Here is a 22,745-nt window from a genome sequence, read left to right as displayed (position 1 = left end):
TGACAAGCCCCTAGCCAGACTCACTAAACAAAAAAGGGAGAAGACTCAAATTCATAAAATTGTAAATGACAGAGGAGATATTGCAACTGACACCATAGGAATCCAGAAAATCATGTGAAACTTTTATGAAGAACTATACACCACCTAGCTAGAAAATCTGGAAGAAAAAGAAGAATTCTTAGGAACATATGCCCTTCCAAAACTTAGCCAAGAAGAACTACAAAACCAAAGTGCACCAATCACAGACAAAGAAATCGAAACTGTTATTAAGAATCTCCCCAACAACAAAAGTCCTGGACCAGATGGCTTCACAAATGAATTCTACAAAACCTTCAGGAAACAGTTAATACCCATACTTCTAAAGCTTTTCCATAAGATCAAAGAAACAGGAACACTTCCTTCCACCTTCTATGAAGTCAACATCACCCTGATACCAAGCAGATAGAGACACAACAAAAAAGGAAAACTACAGAACAATATCTCTGATGAACATAGATGCCAAAATATTAAACAAGATCCTGGCCAACCAGATCCAGCAGTATATCAAAAAGATTGTTCATCACAACCAAGTGGGATTTATCCCAGGAATGCAAGGCTGGTTCAACACCCGTAAGCCAATCAATGTCATTCACCACATCAATAAAAGCAAAGCCAAAAACCACATGATTATCTCAATAGATGCAGAGAAAGCCTTTGACAAAATCCAACAACTATTCATGCTCAAAACTCTACAAAAAAAAAGGGAATATATGGGAAATTTCTCAAGATAGTGGAGTCCATGGATAGCAAATCTACAGCCAACATCATACTCAATGGACAGAAGCTAAAAGCATTTCCCCTCAGATCAGGGACTAGACAGGGCTGTCCACTATCAAAATTACTCTTCCACATAGTATTGGAAGTTCTTGCCATAGCAATCAGGCAAGAGACAGAAATCAAAGGAATACAGAATTGAAGGGAAGAAGTCAAGTTCTCACTATTTGCAGATGATATGATAGTATACATAGAAAAACCTAGAGAATCCAGCAGAAAACTACTGGAAGTTATTAGGCAATACAACAAGGTGTCAGGCTACAAAATAAATGTACAAAAATCAGTGGCATTTCTCTATGCAAACACTAAATCTGAAGAAGACATCCAGAAATCACTCCCATTCACTGTTGCAGCAAAATCAATAAGATACCTAGGACTAAAGCTGACCAAAGAAGTGAAAGATTTCTATACTGAAAACTATGAGTCACTAGTCAAGGAAATAGAAACTGATACCAAGAAATGGAAAGACATCCCATGCTCATGGATTGGAAGAATAAATATCATCAAAATGAATATTCTCCCCAGAGCCATATACAAATTTAATGCGATACCTATCAAAGTTCCACCAAGATTCTTTAAGAGAACAGAACAAAAATTACAATCATTTATCTGGAACCAGAAAACACCTAGAATTGCCAAAACCATCTTGAGGAAAAGAAACAGAAATGGAGGCATCACACTCCCAGATCTCAAACTATATTATAAGGCCATCATCATCAAAACAGCATGGTACTGGAACAAAAATAGGCATACAGACCAGTGAAATAGAATTGAAAGCCCAGATCTAAACCCCCACACCTATGGACATCTAACCTTTGATAAGGGGGCCCAAAGTATTAAATGGAAAAAGGAGGCTCTCTTCAATAAATGGTGCTGGGAAAACTGGGTTGTAACATGCAGAAGAATGAAATTGAACCACCTTATCTCACCAGAAACAAAAATCAACTCCTAGTGGATCAAGGACATGGATGTTAGACTGGAGACTATCAAATACGTAGAGGAAAACATTGATGGAACACTTTCCCACCTAAACCTCAAGGGCATTTTTGACGAAACAAACCCAACTGCAAGGAAGACTAAAGCAGAAACAAACCAATGGGACTACATCAAATTGAAAAGCTTCTGCTCAGCCAAAGAAACTATCTCATAAACAAAGAGACCCCTCACAGAATGGGAGAAGAGCTTCACATGCCATATATCAGATAAGAGACTAATCACCAAAATATACAAAGAACTCAGCACCAAAAAAAGCAAATGACCCCATCCAAAAATGGGCAAAAGATATGAACAAGACATTCACTTCAGAGTACATCCAAAAGGCTAACAAACATGAAAAACTGCTTCAGGTCGCTGATTGTCAGAGAGATGCAAATAAAGACAACACTGAGATACCACCTCACTCCTGTGAGAATGGCATACATCAAAAAGGACAGCAGCAACAAATGTTGGAGAGGCTGTGGAGACAGAGGAAACCTTCTTCTCTGCTGGTGGGAATGTAAATTGGTCCAGCCTCTGTAGAGAGCAGTCTGGAGAACTCTCACAATGCTAGAGATAGACCTTCCATATGACCCAGTAATTCCTCTCCTGGGGATATACCCCAAGGATTCCATAATGCCCAATCAAAAAGATATGTGTACACCTATGTTCATAGCAGCACAGTTCATAATAGCTAAAACCTGGAAGGAACCCAGGTGCCCAACAACAAATGAGTGGCTGAGAAAGCTGTGGTATATATACACAATGGAATACTATGCAGCTATTAAGAACAATGAGCCCACCTTATCTGACCCATCTTGGACGGAGCTAGAAGGAATTATGTTAAGTGAACTAAGTCAGAAAGAGAAAGATGAGTATGGGATGATCCCACTCATCAACAGAAGTTGAGAAAGAACAGTGAGACTAAAACAGGATCTGATTAAATCGAGAGTAGGGCACCAAAGTAAAAACCCTGTGGTGAGGGGGAGGGTGGACATTCAGCTTCCCAGGCAGTGGGAGGTTGTGGTTGGGGGGTGGTGAAATGGGACACAGTCTTTTGGTGGTGGGAATGGTGTTTATATACACTCCTATTAAAGTGTAGTCATATAAACCACTATTCAATTAATATGAGGGGAAAAATTGATGATATGTCTAGAACTTTTAAAAACACAGACTGAGTCTTTTTAATACATAGGCTGAGTCTTTGATACGTTGACTCTCTCAAAAGCCTAGACCAGGGAGAACAGAAGCAAACAGTGGCACCACTATATATAAGATGTTGGGTATTATACAGCAAACCCTAAAAAAGGGACTTTTCAAAGTTAATCCAATTACCAAATAATATGATGATAACAATAACTATCCATTGTCTTCTTGAACCCTAAGACAGCAGGAACCTCACATTTCCACAGTAGAGCCTATATTTCCCCCAGTCCTAGAACCTTAGGGTGGGGCCCACTTTCCTGCATGCTTCTCTCAATTCATATCAAATAATATTGCATCCGCCGATCGCAACCTAATCAACGCAACGAGTGCCACCCCAGCGTGCTTCACTTCAGACTGTGTCCAGAGACTTCAGGTGTGAAATGACAACCCTTCTGCTTCATCACTCGGCTGAGACCTTTCCTTTCATAGTATTCTCTAATTCCATTCCAGGTGTTCCACTCCCCAGTAAAGTCCCCAAACCTAGATATAGACCAGGTCCCCTGAGATAGAACATATGTTCACACGTGTCCATAAACCAGGAAAAAACATATACCTGAAAGCAGAAGTACACAAAAGTCTGTAGAGAGTACCCCCCCAACACTTCATCTGCACTATTCCAGCCTTTAGGTCCATGATTGTTCAACAATTTGTTTGGCTTTGTATGTTAACTCTCTTTTCAGCCACCAGGTTCCAGATGCCAGCATGATGCCGACCAGACTTCCTTAGACAGACAACCCCACCAATGTGTCCTGGAGCTCCGCTTCCCCAGAGACTCACCCTACTAGGGAAAGAGAGAGGCAGACTGGGAGTATGGATCAACCAGTAAATGCCCATGTTCAACTGGGAAGCAATTCAGAAACCAGACCTTCCACCTTCTGCATCCCACAATGCCCTTGGGTCCATACTCCCAGAAGGATAAAGAATGGGAAAGCTATCAGGAGAGGGGATGGGATACAGAGATCTGGTGGTGGGAATTGTGTGGAGTTGTAACCCTCCTATCCTATGGTTTTGTTAATATCTCCTTTCTTAAATAAATAAATACAATACAATATATTTATAGGAAGCTGTGCATAAGAACATAAACTGTACAATAGGTACAAAAGTACAAAGCTTTTACTAAACATTTACCATGACATTTTCCACTCTCTGTAAATCATTCTTATAAGTATTTGCAATCCTGCTATTAGAGTAATGAGAATGGATCATCATGTTGATTTTGTGTTTTTCCACTACTTGGTTTAAAACATTTAATTTGAGGGCAGCTGATTTAATCAGCAATAATTTCACTTTACCATTTCATATTCTTTCTTACTGAGATTTCATCTCTAGAGAGAACCTACCAAAAGTTGAACCTATGGTGGATTCTTCAGCCTGTAGTTAAATGTCATCTATATAAATTCTTAGCATTAAAGATAAGGGGGGGGGAGTCTTTTCACACCAAGAAGAAACCAATATGATGTCTAGCCCTTTGTCTTTCCGTACTTTTCTTGAGAGACTATATGTTAGATTCCCAGCTAGAGAATAATTATCCAACCGTGGATCCTTCCTCTAGCTGTTTTTCAACTAGTCTTCAAATCCCTTCTCCACAACTTACTGACTCAAGGTTTTCTAAGACTTTAAGCCTTTCTCACAGGAATCAGCCAATTTCACACAATTTCTGCCTGGGTAGTTACTGATCTTACTAGAGCTTGACTGCTGCCATGTGAGACCCGCTGAGCTGCAATCAGGAGAGTCTGTCAAAGTCCGAGGACACCTTGGACCACACATCACTCTATTTGATCAGTTTCTCTCTGCTTGGATTTTTAGTAGGCTAGCTCATTTTAAAGGAAGTTTCTATTTCCAGGGCCTGTGTCTGTGGTACCTGGAATAAGTATGGAAAACTGAATATAGAAACTGCAAGCAGGGGGCCAGGCAGTGGCGCACCTGGTTAAGCGCACACACTACAGTGTGCAAGGACCCAGGTTCAAGTCCCTGGTCCCCACCTGCAGAGGGAAGGCTTCACAAGTGGTGAAGCAGGGCTGAAAATGTCTCTGTTTCTCTCCCTCTCTTTCCTCCTTCCTCTCTCAATTTCTCTCTGCCTCTATCCAATAATAAATAAATAAAAATATATTAAGAAAAAGAAACTGCAGACAAACTTCTATTCTTATTGCATCAAGATATCTAAAGAGAGAAAATGATGAACTTGGATAGTAAAGTTCTGAGAGAAAACCTTGACAGTCTTTGGTTGGTAAAAACTCCTTGTACGAAAGATGCTAAGCTTGAGGCCGGATGGCAGTGCACCTGTTTAAGCGTATACACTACAGTGTGCAGGGATCCAGGTTCAAACCCCTGTTCCCCACCTACAAAGGGAATGCTTCACAAGTGGTGAAGCAGGGATGCAGGTGTCTCTCTGTCTTTCTCTATCTGCCTCCCCCTTTCAATTTCTCTGTCTATATCTATCTGATAATAAATAAATAAAATTTTAAAAAAGATACTAAGCTCTACATAAGTTGATGATTGAGGAGTGATTATAATTATAGGGGAATTTATATGTCTCTTCAGAGGATAAAACATGAAAGACAGAACGACAAAGGTCACTTCTTTAAATCTGGTAAAAGGCAATGACTACTAATGAGTTGCTGAGCTTGTGCCATCCTGGCGAGGAGTAAACAGTGTCTTAGCTTTACAGATTTCCTCCACACAGCTGCTCTCTGTTCAGTACATTTTCAGGCACCTATGTCAAGTGAAATATCCCATGGACCGGGTGGGGACACACTTGGCTGAGCACACCCATTACTGTACTCAAGGACTCAAATTCAAGTCACCAGTCCTCATCTACAGGGAGGAAGCTTCATGAGCAGTGAAGCAGAGCTGTAGGTATCTGGCTCTCTCTCTCTCTCTCTCTTTCTCTCTCTCTTTCCCTGTCTCCTTCTCCTCTCTCAATTCCTTTGTCCTGTCAATTATAAGAAAAAGTTAAAAATAAAATGAAAAGGAAAATATCTCAGACAAAATTTGGGTAATCATGCAAGTGACAGGTAAAACACACAGGGTGTGGGGAAAGGGGTATAAGGACAGGGCATGTCACACTTAGGCACATATAGACAACTCTATGGATCCCCACCTTCCTTCCAGCAGCCATGAGAGGTCAGTGGTTTCCACACATATTGATGGAATCAGACTTGACAAAAAACTGCCAACGAATGCCAGCAGTTTGATGTCCACTTTTTTAGTTTCCTTATCTGGCTGCTTCTTTCCTCTCTTCCACTACTGTGTGTGTGACAAATACTATTTGGGAACTGTGAGAACACAGATTTGGAAAAAAAAAAAAGCATCTACCGTTTCAACTTGTTTAGTACTGAAAAGGAAAGACAGACCATCCACAGACTAAGGACAGCTAGAGTGCTTAAGAGCTGGCAGAGCAGGGAACATTTGCAGCTGACTGCTGGGATCACGGAACTCCTGCTTAAAGAGTAGTTGTGTTTGAACTGGTTCATGAAAGGCATAGAACAAGGAAGGAGGGAAGAAGGGAGGTGGGCTGGTTCAGAAACATGGGCCATCTCATAATTGAAACTTTGAAGAAGACAAGTGTAGTTGATGAGGCATTCTGCACTGTTTAAAAAAGAAAGAGGGAGAGAGAGAGAGAGAGAGAGAGGAGAGAGAAAGAAAATGCAAGAAAAGAAGAAGGGTATCTAGAGGGAAGCAGGTAGGAAGAAAGGATCAGTGACTACTCGCCTCACTAAGGCTTAATTCCATCTATGTCACCTTTAGTGCTTTTCTTCCAAGGTGGTTTTCAAACTTTAGTTTCCGTCATCTGGGGGTTTAGTTAAAGCCTACATTTGAGGGTTAATCCCAGGGTTCCTGATGGGAGAAGAGTGATAGCTGAGAATTTACATTTCTCTTTCTCTCTCTCTCTCTTCCTTCCTTCCTTCCTTCCTTCCTTCCTTCCTTCCTTCCTTCCTTCCTTCCTTCATCCTTTCTTTCTTTCTTTTTTTTTTTTCTCTTTCTTTCACCAGAGCACTGCTCAACTCTGTGCAGGGGACTGTAACTTGGAACTTCAGAGCCTTAGGAATGACAGTCTTTTGCATAACCATTTTGTAATCTCCCCACCTGGAACTAAACATTTCTAACAAGTTCTCATATGATGTTGTTGAACTGAGAACCATCATTATCCAAGGACATGTCAGTTAGGCCCCCTCCCACTTACTGTTTCCTATGTCTAGAAATTTCACTTATTCATATGACTCCTAGCTTTTTATTCTTTTTACCTCTTCTCCTGACATTTTTTTTTTTTTTTTGCCTCCAAGGTTATTACTGGGGCTCAGTGCCTGCACTACAATCTACTGCTCCTCATAGCCATTTTTTTTTTTCCATTTTATTGGATAGAAAAAAAAAGAAATTGAGCAAGGAGGGGAAGACAGAGAAGGGGAGAGAAAGATAGACACATGTACACCTGTTTCAACACTTGTGAAGCACCCCCCCCCACGCTCCCCTCAGGTCCTTGCACTCCATACCATGTGCACTTAACCAGGTGCACCACTGCTCAGTCCCTCTCCTGATATTCACTATGCCCATTTTATTCTTTCTCTGCCTTCATAATCCTTATTATAACACTATGTTTTAGAGTCAGTGAGATAACTCACCTGGATAGTATACCTGCCATTTTAAGCTTCAAGATGCTGTGGTATCTTTCCTTCTCTATCTGAAAAAGTCAAGGGATGGTGAAGTCCTAGTAGCAACAACTACAAAAAAAAGACACTATAGTTTTGACATTTTTTTTCACTCCTTTAGAATGAAGACCCCACGAGAGGTATTATAGCAGTATTTTATTTCCAGAACCTGTATACCTATAAATCTGTGCACATGGTAGGGACTCAATAAACAGTGTTGGTAGGATGAATGAGATAGATTTATAAAGAAAAGATATGGGATAAGAAACTCATATAGTTTGAGGGAGAGAAACCAAGATAGTTTAGATCAGACACTACTTTGTTTCCACATCAGTAAGGAAAAGTCACATTTTTCTGCTCTTATTAGCACAGCTGAGGTCAGGGGTTGGGGAAAGGGAAGCTGGTTAGCAAACTGGGTTCCTAGAGGAAAAGAGAAAATTTCTTATTTTAGGTAGAAAATAAGCAGACTTCATTTCCCTGATATTCCAAGATGCTTTTTTTTATTATAGAAGACTACTTTCTATTTATCACTTATAGTCATTTCTTTTTGCTTCCACACGTAAGTCTAAAGAATTAGGGAAGCTGGAGTCCTTTAAGTGTGTCTTCTATTTCTGTTCTGTAAGTCAAAGACTCAAAATATTTTTTCAGCAGTTTACTTCTATGCATTTCGATTACCTTACTACATAGGTTTGTGCCAAGTGTCTCTGACCCTCTGTACGGTGAGCCATGTTGATGCCACATACCAGAGGCATATTAGACACATGCCAGGGAAACACGATTCATAGGTTGTAGTAAGACTCTGACCGTTTCTTTTTACAAATATTGTGTCCTCATTATGCTCACAAAAAGGAATTTAGTATATATGCAGGTGATTCGTGAATTCATTTGGTAAGAAGACAATCTAAAAGGTACATGGAGGCATGAAAACATGACAAGTGAACTCACATATGCAAATAGTTAAAAACTGAGGGTGCAAAATTAGACCAAGCTCTTCATGGAGTGATAAAAGGTGTGATCTCATAGAGGCTTTATCTTTTAGCATTTGGTAATTTAAGACCACAATGCTATAAAAATATATGGCGTGTGAACTAGGAAAGCGAAGGTGGAGAGGGATAGAAAGAGGTGTGCTGACCTAATACACTTGCAATTCTTTTTTCTCCCAATTTAGATTGTTGGCTTGAAAGAATCCCTCATGTGACAAGAATCTGCTGGCTCCCTCAACACTGAAAGTCCTTTGTTTGTTTTACCAGAGTATTGCTCATCTCTCACTTAGACGGCACTGGGGATTAAGTTTGGGACTTCAGAGACAGGCATGAAAGTTTTTTTTTTTTTTTTTTTTTTGCTTACCCATCATGCTGTCTCCTAAATCCTGTTATTCCTGGCACTTGCTCAGTAATGTCACAGAAAGAAGGCAAATGAAAAGGTGGGAGAGGAGATAGTGCTTCAGTTTCAAGTAACTGACAGAGAGGAAAGACTGTTCCTTCAGTTAAGATATATTCACACATATTTTACTTACTTCCCCAAGAATACAGAAGGTAATGCAAAGACTATAAAGTTTTAGTATGTACATGAAAGCCTTTCCAACAAATATTAAACAATGAGTTTCCCAATATACTATGCAGGTTTGTGCTTCTATTTACAAAGTTTCAACGTTTTAGTTCAGTGCCAGAGAAATGTATACTAGTGGCAGCCAGTTTTTATCTTTTTTTTCATTATTGTACTTTCACTTCATTTCAAGTTACAGGAATTGTTCTAACACAAATATTTATTTATTTATTGCCTTCAGGGTTATTGCTGGGGCTCTGTGCCTGCAGGATATATACACTGTTCCTGGAGGCTATTTTTTCCCTTTTGTTGCCCTTGTTGTTGTTGTTATTGTTACTGCTGTCATTGTTGTTGGATAGGACAGAGAGAAATGGAGAGAGAAGGGGAAGACAGAGAGGGGGAGAGAAAAATAGACATCTGCAGACCTGCTTCACCACTTGTGAAGTTACCCCCTTGCAGGAGGGGAGCCTGGGCTCACACCGGGATCCTTCCGCTGGTCTTTGCGCTTGGTGCCATGTACACTTAACGCTTAACCCACTGCACTACCTCCTGGACCCCCTAACACAAATCTCTAAAAAGAGAGAGAGAGAGAGAGGGAGAGAGAGAGAGAGAGAGAGAGAGAGAGAGAGAGAGAGAGAGAGAGGACACGGAGAGGCAGAGAAAGACCACAGCACTGAAGCTTCCTTCAGTGAGGTGGAGGCTGGGCACAGAACCTGGGTGGTACATATGGAAAATCAATATATTAGTCAAGTGAGTTTTCCACCAGCCCTCTTTCTGTTTTCAGTTCTGGTTTCTGTATCAGTTAAGGTGTCGAAAGAAACACAATTGTGTTTAAATGGTTCAACTGAAGAAACTCTAATGAAGGGACGACTTTGAGATGCAGGCATGGTAGGGAAACAAAGACAAGAGATGAAGAAGCACCCAGAGATTTGCGATTCCTGAGTTTACAGGGACAAAAGAAAGAAGAAAAGGGGGCCAGGAGAGCTGGTTCTTGGAGAAACTGATGAGGATTCATTGTGGAAACCTGGAGACCTGCACTTTCTCTCAGAACCGTGGTACGGAGACAGGAGGAATGGGGAACAAATACTGTCCTCCTTGCCTGTCATATATACCTGTGGGGAAGGAAGTCAGACATGAGCTAAGAGCTTGCTTGATTTGCATTTTGGCTTCCTAAAGGTTTAAAAATATGTCTTTGGGTCAGACAGCCTCATACCCACCCATTAGAGCACACATTACCATTCGAGATATAAGAGGATTAGGGTTCAAGCCTCTTGGGCTGGGGTGGGGGCGACTTTGAGAATGGTGGAGCAGCATTTACACGCATCTTTTTCTTTTTTCCCCTCATTGTCTGCTTCTCACTGTCTATAAGAAAGGTAAAAAAAAAGGGGGGGGGAGATGTGATGGCACCAAGATTGGTAGAGTTGTTGCACAGGCACTGAGCCCCCGAGAGAAACCTAGTGGCAAATCAATACTAATTACAATTTTAAAATAATAATAATAAGTGCTCGGGGCCAGGTGGTGGCGCATCTGGTTGAACACACATGTTACAGCATGCAATGACCCAAGTTCGAGCCCCCAGTTCCCACCTATAGGGAGGAAGCTTTGCAAGTGGTGAAGCAGTGTTGCAGTTGTCTCTGTCTTTCTCTATCTCCCCCCTTCTCTCCTGATCTCTGACTACCTCTATCCTATAAGAAAATGAAGAGGGAGTCGGGCGGTAGTGCAGCGGGTTAAGCGCATGTAGCGCAAAGCACAAGGACGGGTATAAGGACTCCGGTTCGAGCCCCCGGCTCCCCACCTGCAGGGGAGTCGCTTCATAGGCAGTGAAGCAGGTCTGCAGGTGTCTATCTTTCTCTCCCCCTCTCTGTCTTCCCCTCCTCTCTCCATTTCTCTCTGTCCTATCCAACAAGGACCACAACAAAAATAACTACAACAATAAAACAACAAGGGCAACAAAAGGGAATAAAAAATAAATAAGTATCTTTTAAAAAAAGAAAATGAAGATAATACAAAAAATAAAAATAAATAAATACCCTCAGTTTTGTGGAAACCTAATAGATTAGTGATCTATCAGTCTACTCAGGATCCAGGTAACATGAGGAAACATGGCATGATCCTTAAAAAAAATCATATTGCTGGATTAATGCTTCTCAACAGAATACTTGAATGCTAGGCACTTCTTCTAAAATTCAGGCCATTTTCCTCAGAAACCTTGTAAATCTAAGTCATCTCTCCTTTTATTAGATCCCCTCCTAGCTTCTATTTCTTCACAGGACCAGGATCTTGCTTTACACTTTTAGAGAAAAGAGATCATGCAGTTTTTCATCTCCAGAGAAACCTAAATGAATCACTTAATCACTTCTTCCTCCTCCTTCTGTTCTTATTCCTTCCACCCTGCATAAAATATGGCCACTTTTCCTTTTTTGTTGTTTGTTTCCTGGGTTATTGCTGGGACTCAGTGCCTGCCTGCACTATAAATCCACTGCTGCCGGAGGCCATTTTCTCATTTTGTTGCCCTTGTTGTTGTCATTATTATCATTATTATTATTGTCACTGCTGTTGTTGTTGTTGAATAGGACAGAGAGAAATTGAGAGAGAAGGGGAGACAGAGAGGGAGAGAAAAACACATCTGCACGGCTCAAGGATCCCGCTTCCAGCCCCCGGCTCCCCACCTACAGGGGAGTCGCTTCACAGGTGGTGAAACAGGTTTGCAGGTGTCTGTCTTTCTCTCCCCCTCTCGGTCTTCCCCTCCTCTCTCCATTTCTCTCTGTCCTATCTAACAACAATATAAATAACAACAACAATAATAACTATAACAACAATAAAAAACAAGGACAACAAAAGGGAAAATATATATAAAGAAAAACAACCTGCAAACCTGCTTCACCACCTGTGAGGCAACCCCTCTGCAGATGGGAAGCAGGGGGCTCCAACCGGGGTCCTTAGGCTGGTCCTTGCGCTTCACACCATGTGCACTTATCCTGCTGTGCTAACACCCGATCCACATCCATCTTCCCTATCTTAGAAAATAAGAGCAAATGGCAAAACCCTGCCAGTTTTTAGCCTCCAAGTCCACCCTTCCCAGTGAAGGTAGAGAAGAACTTTTGAAAACTTAACTACCTACTCTTCTTTTTCCAAGTTCTCTGTCAGTAGCCTGTCATCTTTGAGGGCAACCAGAACTTCTTGTTTGAGTTGTAAGTGCCTTTATGACATTTATGGTTTCTACCTGAACTCACCTTATTCCCGCTAAAAGATTCTTTTTCTTCTCCTTCTTCCTCCTCCTCCCTCTCCCCTCCTCCTCCATTTCTCATTCTTCTTCTTCTTCTTCTTCTTCTTCTTCTTCTTCTTCTTCTTCTTCTTCTTCTTCCTCTTCCTCTTCCTCTTCCTCTTCCTCTTCTTCTTCTTCTTCCTCTTCCTCTTCCTCTTCTTCTTCCTCCTCTTCTTCCTCCTCTTCTTCTTCTTCCTTTTCTTCTTCTTCTTCTTCTTCTTCTTCTTCTTCTTCTTCTTCTTCTTCTTCTTCTTCTTCTTCTTCCTCTTCTTCTCTTCCTCCCTTTCCCCCTCCTCCAGTTCTTCTTTCTCTTCTTCCTCCTCCTCCTTTTTTGGTGGCCAGTACGGGGATAAAAGATTGTTCCTTATCTTGACTACACTTAGTAGTCTGATTTTCTAGGCTTGATCAAGCTCTCTTACTTATAGTTCTCTGTACATATATTATCTGTCTATGAAAACTTTAGCTTCTGTTTACTCTTTATGAGATGTCATAGGCATGTTCTTTGAATAGCAATCATTTTGTATGCAAAATACTTTGATAATCCACTCAAGTTCCTACTTGTTGAAGACTTAACACCATGAAGCTTTCTTTGAACTTCTCTCTTCTTGGGTTAAGAGACCCTCTTCTGTACTGCTCAAACAACATGAGTTTTCTCTGTGGGTGCAGTGATTCCCGTATTAGAACTCTTTACTTGCTTAAGTTACACATAATACTGTGCTCATGGACTGGTCTTTTATCTCTTTAGCAGAGGGCCATATACCCTAGAAACATTCATAAAAATGAAATATGGGCTGGGGAAACAGCATAATGGTAATGCAAAAGACTCTCATACTTGAGACCCTGAGGACCCTGGTTCAATCTCCATCACTACCATAAGTCTCTCTATGTATCTCTCTTTCATTAAAATAAAACAAAAAAAAACACTTTAAGTATTTTGTTTTTATTTATTTTTCTATTTATTTATTTTCCTTTTTGTTTTTATCATTGTGGTTATTATTATTGTTGTTGTTGATATTGTTGTTGCCAGATAGAACAGAGAGAAATGGAGAGATATGAGGGGAAGACAGAGAGGGAGAAAAAAAATATTTTTTCACCACTCCCATCACCAAAGGTTTTCTTTCTAAAGGGAACAGTTCTTTACCCCCTGACTATAGGAGCTTGCAGGGCTCATTAAAGCCCACTTGCCAGCCAGTTTATTCTGATCCATCTGTGTCTAAGCTGTACCCAAGCCCCTATTCCTTGGCCCCAATACATTCCTATTTCCTCAGTTATTTTAAGTTGACTAGTCTTTGGTAGAAACAGAACATGTAGATACAAGAATAAACTTTTCTTTAATAGTTTTGTCTTCAAAATCCTGTAAGCACAGTGTCCCCAAATTGACCCAGGAAGTATTAAAGAATGAGGCTTATGAGAAGCATGGCGACTCAGTAGAGCAGGTTCAACTTAAAGGACAGCATTGTTGTGTTTTACTCTTTCTCTCAATATCCTTCTAATACTCAGTAGCAGTTGTTAGATTTTAGATCCCTGATGGTGGCTTCCTTCCCCACCCCCATCCAAGTTTGTTTTAATTTGTTTTGATAGGAAAATGATTTACAAGATAGTTGTCACATGGATACAATTTCCCATCCTCCCATGCCAGGTATCTGCACACCAATCCTTTCACCAGCTTACGTCCTCCATTTGGTCTTCCAATGCTGCAACAGACCAAGGCTAGTCCAAGTTGACCTAGTGTTTTATCTTTCCCCTTAAGTTCCACTTACAAGTGAGATCATCATTCTGATCTTTTACACAACTACAGCTAAAGTACAAGACACTAAGGTGGTTATATGAATCTGAGCACTGTCTTTTATGTTGTTAAAAGTTGTTTTCAGATAAGATGGATATACACTTCCATTTGCCTAAGAATGAAGATTCACCAGATACCATGTCATATTTACACTTTTTTTTTCTGGCATAGTTACATAGCAATGTCCCCCTTTCAGTTTGAAAATGATTCTGATTTGGGTAGTAAATTATTCTTTATTATGTTTGCTTCTTTACTATATGTCTACAACTACTTTAGTCAGAACAAGCAAACGTATCTCCAGTTCCTCCCATTCCTATAAATATCATCTGATTCATGTTTCCCTTCCCCTTGTAATAGTTGTAAGACATATCTAGGACTTATTTATCTCAGTCTAGGTCATTTTCTTTCTATTGCTCTGCCTCAGCTCCCATATAAATAGTAGTCCACAGGGCACCCTCAGGCATTCCCTCTGTCCACTGAGCTAATGGATACAGGAGTCTCTAATGCTTCTGGTCCACTTTCTCCTTGGGATCCAAGCTGATAATGGAACCTTTATTTTATAGTACCAGGATTCCTTCTGGGAAATACCATTAAGTATAATCATTTTCACCTCTTGAAAAGCAGTGAAGGATGTTAAATGTTTCATAGCTTCACTAGCTTATATTTCCTGTAAGCTACAAAAGCATTGTTTTTTCTTTGTAAACAAGATTACTGGACAAAAATAAAAGCATTTGTCAATTTATTTCTGAGTCTGTTATGATCAATCAGTTAATAACTGGCTTGTAGGATTAGAATTTATTTTGGCAAATAGATACCTTTTTCATCTGCCTGTTGGCATTAATTTCTTTATGGCAAAATGGAATGTAGACTATGAAGCTTTAGCATTCTGCTCTGGGTAGCAGAGTCAATGTTCTTGGCATAAAGTAGGCATTCGAATAATACGTGTTGCATGAATGAGTCACAAACACACACACCCAAGGCCATACTCTGCAAATCTGTGTCTCTCTTTCTGTGTGTGTGTGTGAGAAAGAGAAAGAGAGAGAGGGAGAGGGAGAGGGAAAGGGAGAGGGAGAGGGAGATAATTTAAAATTCTTTCAACTTGGGAGTCCGGCGGTAGCACAGCGGGTTAAGCTCAGGTGGCACAAAGCATAAGAACTGGCATCAGGATCCTGATTCAAGCCCCTGGCTCCTCACCTGCAGGGGAGTGACTTCACAAGCGATGAAGTAGGTCTGTAGGTGTCTATCTTTCTCGCCCCCGCTCTGTCTTCCCCTCCTATCCAACAACGACATCAATAACAACAACAATAATAAAAACTACAATAAAACAACAAGGGCACAAAAGGGAATAAATATTTTTTTAAAAAAAATCCTTTCAACTTCCATTTTCTATGCCCTCTGACATTTCGGGTTTTCTAGTAATGATAGACTACTAATGACTAATGACTGAAAACATATGGCCATATTAAATTTTCAGTAAAACTTGTATAACAGCACTCCTCTCAATTCCTTAAACAATATTAAATCTACAATTTAAAATTTCTTTTATATACCTGAATGGGTAGCAGAATGAGAACTACAGTTTATGGACTTGGGTACAGCTACAGTAGAATCCCACCTGTGTCCACTACCTTGAGTTGGTTCTGAAGCTGAGTTACCCTAACTATAGCTCACTTACTTGAAATTTTATATTATGTTGTTGAAGAATCATTATTTCAAAAATGTTTATACTGTTTTAGTATTATCCATTGTACCACCATTAAGTACTTACTAAATATTATTATGCTATCCTGTGACCATCTCTTTGCAAAAAAATTGTACAACTTAGATGAAATGGATGCATTCCTAAAATCATACTACCTACCAAGCTTTATTCAAGAGGAAATCACAAGCCAATAACTAGCACAGAAATTGAATCAGTCATAGAAAAAAAGTCTTCCCAGGAATAAAAGCCCAGGTCCAGATAGCTTTACTAAAGAATCCTATAAGCTTTTCAGAAACCTAACACCAATTCTCCTCAAACTCTTCCAGAAAATTGAAGAGGAGGAATCAATCCCAAACACATTCTATGAAACTAACATCACTTTGATGTCCTAAGCAGGAAAGAACTCTACAGAAAGGAAGGAAGAAAAAGAGAAAGAGAGAGAGAGAGAGAGAGAGAGGGGGAGAAAGGAAAGGAGGAAGGAAGGGAGGAGGGAAGAAAGAGAACTATAGCCTATGTCTGATAAACATTAATGCAAAAATTCTCAACAAAATATTTTAAATCAAATCCAATAACAAATCAAGAGAACAATTTTCCAAGACCAAGTCGGATTCATTCCTGGGAAACAAGGATGGTTCAACATCCAAAGGTATCTCAATGTTATCCACAATTTAAACAGAAAGATAAAAATCACATGGTTAAATCAATTGATACCAAAAGGGCATTTGACAAGCTCCAACACCCATTTATGATAAAGACTTTCCAGAAATTGGGAATAGAAGGATAATTCCTCAATATAATAAAGGCCATTTATGAAAACCTGCAGCTAACATCATTCATCACATCAAAATTTTCTTTGGAAACTCAACTCATAGGCACGGGAAATGAAAACAAGATTAAATAAATGGAGCTACAACATACAAAAAAAAAAAAAAAACTTCGACACATCAAAAGCAAACTACACAAGGATAACCAGGCAACTCAGTAAATAGGTGAAGATATTTACACATCACACATCTGACAACCACCGACTGATATACCTTGAACTGGTATACTTGAACAAAAGAAAAAAAATAAATAAATAAGTGGGCCAAATAACTAAATAGCTTTCTTAAAGAAGAGACACAGATATATGATGAAATGTTCCACTTCACTATAATTAGAGAAATGCAAATCAAAACTACAAAGATCCCATCTCACACCTGTGAGAATGGCTTAAATCAACAAAACAGGAAATGACAGATTGGCAAAGTTGTGGAGAAAAGAACCATCACACTGCTGGTAGCAATACAAACTGATTCAGCCCCTTTGGAAGACTGTATGGAGAGTCCTTTTCTCTTTTTTTTTTTTTTGCCTCCAGGGTTAGAACTGGGACTAGGTGCTTGTACTACAAATCCACTGCTCCTGGTGGCCATTTTTCATTTTCATTGGATAAGACAGAGAGAAATTGAGAGAGGTGGGCGAGGTAGACAGGGAGAGAGAGACAGAGACACCTTCAGGCCTGCTTCAATGCTTGTGAAAAGATCCCCCTGCAGGGTGGGAAACCAGGGGCTTGAAGCAGCTGGATCCCTGCACGGGTCCCTGCACTTCCTACTATGTGTGATTAACCCAGTGCGCCACCTCCCGGCCTCCTATGGGATTACCTTAAATCCAACAATGCCACTCGGGCATTTTATCAAAAGGATACTCAGACAGTCATTCAGAGGGACATATGAAGCCCTATGTTCATAGACATATTATTATTTTTGTTTTTTAATTTTTTTATTTTTGTTGCCAACAACATTATTGATGGGGTTTGGCAGCTGTATAGATTCACTATTCACTTTCTTTTTTGTAAAATTTATTTATTTATTTATTTATTTATAAAATGGAAACACTGACAAGACCCTAGGATAAGAGGGGTAAAATTCCCACCGCCAGAAATCTGCATCCCATCCCCTCCCTTGATAGCTTTCCTATTCTTCAACCTTCTAGGAGTATGAACCCAGGGTCAGTATGCAGTGCAGAAGGTGGAAGGTCTAGCTTCTGTAATTGCTTCCCCACTGAAGGTGGGAATAGATGTATTATTTGCAGTCACCAAAGAGTGTAAGCAGCCAAAATGCTTACTTACAGATGACTGACTAAAAAAAGGTGTTGGATATACACTCTACAATCAAATATATAGAGTCCTTTGGGACAAAAAGGATGGAAATGGAGGTTATATACTTATCAAGATAAGAGCTAAAAAAAACTAGTAGATGCTTTCATTTATATGTGGAATCTGATCCATGATCTTGAAAACAAAAACAGAAGCAAGCAAACTGTTTTGAAGATGCTGTGACAACGATGGTGGCTATCTGGTTATCTTTGTGGGGTGAGTGTAGGGACACAGAACTTTGGTGGTGGGCCTGCTGTGTAACTATATACCCTGTAAGCTTGCAGGCTTGTAGCCCATGACTAATCACAAATAAGACAATGAATTATGCTGTGCTTTCATGATGTGGCCTTTAATCCACAGGTTGAAGATTTTAATATCTCTATTGTCCCAGATAAACTGAGACTTAGAGAGGTTGAAGAACTTGTCTAAAGGAGCTGAGATGGACATGGAGGCAGTTGAAATTTAGGATTTAAATATTACTACTATGAAGCACTTGCCTCATGTGTCAGTATTATTTGAATTCAAATTGTTTTTTCACAATTCATTTTCTATGTATATTTTAAAATATTGTATTTATTTATTAATGAGAAACATAGGCAGAGAGAGAGAAAAAATCAGAAATCACTCTGGTACATGTGCTGCCAGGGACTGAACTCAAGACCACATGCTTGAGAGTCCGATGCTTTATCCACTGTAGCACCTCCCGGACCACGTTTTCTATGTATTTTTAAGTGCCTTTCATGGATGTGTAATTTAATAAAAATATCCACTTTTGACACCAGATCTTCCCTGTAGTTGGTCTAGAAGATACTTAAATTTTCCATTTCCTAAGCACCTCTGCTATGACTGCCAATATCCAGTGATTAACAGTTTATACAGGAAGAGGACTGAACTCACTAGCTACTCGCAAGAGGCATCCCACTCAGCCCTCTGTGCTCTACATTTTATTCATGAGCAGAGGCCTGCAGATAATCTCTTATAAACCAAGCTCTACAAACTATTTTTGCAAAAATTCTAGAATACAATAGATAGAATTGCTTCATGATTGTTAGCAAAACAAAAACAAATTGCTTAATAGGATGAGCATTCGGTGGTTTAAAATTAGAGTTTGCTTATTTTTTTAGGTAGCATGAAAGAGATCACCATACCAAAGCTTCCTCCAGTGTGGTGGGCAGTTGTACACCTGGCAAAAGCAGCACCCTAGCCAAGTGAGCTATTTCATCAACCCTAGAATTAAAGCTTTGATTGAAAAACAAGTATAATGGTAGTTACTATGCTCCAAGAGTCATCACTTTAGGTTGTTTGATGAAAAGCTACACTTGAGAGAAGTAGTTCCTGGAGAAGGGTGGGGGTGGTGGTCGAGGATGAGTGTTAACACATTGGGTTAAGCACACATAGTGTGAAGCTCAAGAATCCAGGTTCAAGCCCCTGGCTCCCCACCTGCAGGGGGCTTGCTTTGCAAGCAGTGAAGCAGGTCTGCAGGTATCTATCTTTCTCTTCCCCTTCACTGTCTTCCCCTACTCTCTCAATCTCTTTGTTCTATCCAACAATAGCAGCAACAACAACAATGGGGAAAAAAATGGCCTCCAGGAGAAGTGGATTTGTAGAGCAGGCACCAAGCCTCAGCGATAAGCCTGGAGGCAAAAAAAAAAAAAGTTCCTGGGTAAATAAAGTCAGTTAGTCCCAACCTGAGCAGCATTTCTGCTGTTGGTGATGGCATAGTGATATATCTAGTAACAGTAAGTACAGATAGACTCTCCATATTGAGTGGTGAGTGTGCTCAGAATAATATATAGACTTTCACTGTGTTAGACAGGACTTCCTTCTGTAGTTTCTCATTACTGTATCTTTAACTTCCAACCTTTAGACATCCAGTAATTTATACATTTGGGAGCTGGGGAGATAGCATAGTGGTTATGCAAAAGAAGCTTGAGGCTTCAAGAGGTTCCAAGTTGAATCCCCAGCACCACCATAAGCCTGAGCTAACTAGTGCTCTAGTTAAAAAAAAAAAAAAAGGAAAGAAAGAAAAGAATACATTAAGGGCTAATTTATTAAGTAGCGGGCAAAGAGAAAAATAACAATTACTTTCATTGCAGAACAGCAGAAAAGATTGTGCAACTTCCTTCAGAAAGGCTCCATCCAGTCTTTATAAATTTCATGAGAAAGGGGCACCACTGTTGGCCTCATTTCCTCAGCTGAATATTGCTTAGGAAAGTGCACACACCTGCGCTGCAGAAACAGGCCTGCTGATTTGTCATCAAGGAGGCCCACACAGTGAAATAACTGCGACTAGGACCACAGCCGAGTGGAGGAGTGAGGTCCAATGTCACACGGAGTGTCTTAGTCTATGATAGATGGTTATCGTATGGCCTGACATCTATTAGGAGAATCAGAATAAAACTCCTCCACAGCCTCAGACTACACCACCGGTTACTAGACATAGATAGCTTCTTTACCAGGTCTCCAAGGGCGGTGACAAATGACAGGATGTAAAGCTTGGCCTAAGAGCCCCCCCCCCCCCCCCCAGGCAGCCTTCAGATGTTAACTCTTTTCTGTGTCTCATGGGAACACCAGGGTGAAAGAGCTGGGGATTATATTACCATTTATAGCCCCTATCTCAAACACTGTTTCCACCCACATCCTGCAATTCCCTCAAACAAGCTTTAAGTTTTCCTCTGTAAGCACTATATTCAGGGGGAACTCCAAAGGCAGTGGCTTAAGTCTTCAGAAGGAAAGGGGAAACACGATTCTCTTTTCTATGGTCACACTTATAAATCAGTACTTCTCTGCACTAGTCTACAAAGAAGAATTCTGCTTTAATATCCTGCCTGCTCAGACTCCAGATGTCTATGAAACCTTTCCTCAACTGGTAATTTTGGATGACAAAAGACTATATGAGGGATCTGTATCCTTATGGTAGAGTAGAGTGACAGTTTGGTGGATGGTGAGATGTACTGGAACTTATCTTCAGGAAATATACAAGTGCATCCTCCTGATAACAGTCCTGCAAATGAACATATTCTCAATAAAATGATACTGAAGTTGGGGGGGGAAAGAAGTATTTAATACAAGTTATCTTCCTCCATAAAAAAGGAACTGCACTAGAGGAACTATTTAAATTGTGTTTCCAGTTCTAAAATGCAGGAATGCTATGATCTCCAGAATCAAAGAATGGCCCCCTGCAAATTCAAGCAAAGCACATGCTGTATAGTCCACAGCAAGCCTTCGGGATAATAAGACGCTATACAATGCTTTACATGCAGCCTTGTGCTTCCTCAGGAAAGCAAGCAGAAAGCATGCTAACTTTGGGAACTGTTTTCTCCTTTCTATGTATCACCCTTCAGGAAAATACATTTTTTTTTTTACAATTGGCTAAGTTTATGCTGCTTAGTTTGACCGAATTGACTTGAGTCAGTCAGACTTGAAAATCTTTCTAGTGACCAATCTTGCAGGCTAACAGGCTTGCATGCACACACACACACGCACACGCACACGCACACACACCACCCACTTCTTAAATTAATCACTGGTGAATTTCAGCCCACTGCTCTTGCACATAATTTTAAAGAAGTAGAAGCTGTAGTTTTTATTCTTATTGTCACAATTCACGTGGTACAACAGCAAACTTCATGGTGATCATCAACCAAAACAAATACTGGTCGTGCCTATTCCAGAGACAAAATCCAAATCAACACAGATTCCCAGCTGAGGTTGGCATGCTATAAAATATACGAGAAATGCCCCCTGGTCAACCAAACCTACATACACATTTTGTTTCAGTTGACCAAGAAAATGTACTGATTCAAGCAAGAGACTAAATACTAGAAAGAAGAAGAAAAAGGACACTTACAGGAGTAAATGTCTTTCACACACCCACCCCTCCTCGCCAGTCAAACTAAAAGTATCAAAGTCTCTCCACTTACCCAGCATAGCGGTTGCTATAAAGGTGACTATGCCCCGGCTGCAGAATCTTCAGAAGAAGTAAGTAAAGAGGCAGAAAAGCAGCTGTCTGACTCCTGGACTTCCCGAGGAAGTTCATAACGTTACAATGAGAGGAGCTCAAAAGTTACAGCAATCACCCTCACTGGAGGCTGGAGGTGGCTCGGGACACCCCCTCCAAAAACACAGGAGGAGGGGCTGGAGGAGAAGGGTTGAGAGTGAGCAAACTGTGACACCTCTCAGCCACAGGGGGGAAAGTTTCAGCAGCCAAAGGGAGGTTGCTCTCACAACTTAGTCTTGGGAAGAGAAGCAGCAGCACACACAGCCCAGCCCAGCACAGCCCAGCCCAGCACAGCTGCTGAGCCTGATCCTTAACCAAGCTCCCCCCCAAAGGGGCTGGGACTCCCTGGCACAGACTCATGCGTGGGTTTTTCTGAGTGCTACTGCCACTGGCAATTCTTATTTATTTATTTATTTATTTCCATATTAGTCCTGCTAACACCGGCAAAGAGTGAGCTAGCATATACCTTTTCATCACACTCATCCATTCCTGCTTAACCCTGAAGTGTTAAGGCCACAGACTTGTGTTCCCCAACATGATAGACAGAGCACCTATTGAAGAAAAAGCACCACATCTTCCCTCTCTACCTGGGTAGTTGAATTAAACCCCATATAAAGCTGAGTTCCTAATAGAGGCACAATAGTTTTCATTTGAAATTATTCTCAAGTTTTTC

At 40.4% G+C, this 22,745-nt stretch overlaps 1 protein-coding gene across 1 annotated transcript in view; it reads right to left on the bottom strand.

Annotated features, from left to right (window-relative positions):
- Nucleotides 1–22,388, bottom strand: part of CPA6 (carboxypeptidase A6) — a 320,500-nt gene extending 298,112 nt beyond the window's left edge. Inside the window, exon 1 of the mRNA XM_007527135.2 lies at nucleotides 21,996–22,388. Within this exon, the coding sequence (XP_007527197.1) occupies nucleotides 21,996–22,111 (116 nt within the window). The 5' untranslated portion in view covers nucleotides 22,112–22,388. The remainder of the gene's footprint in view (nucleotides 1–21,995) is intronic.
- Between the last annotated feature and the right edge of the window lie 357 nt (nucleotides 22,389–22,745).

This window comes from Erinaceus europaeus, chromosome 1, assembly GCF_950295315.1.
Source record: "Erinaceus europaeus chromosome 1, mEriEur2.1, whole genome shotgun sequence".
Classification (NCBI taxonomy): Eukaryota; Metazoa; Chordata; class Mammalia; order Eulipotyphla; family Erinaceidae; genus Erinaceus; species Erinaceus europaeus.
The sequence above is the reverse complement of the archived record's forward strand: the minus strand, read 5'-3'. Positions and strand labels throughout refer to the sequence as shown.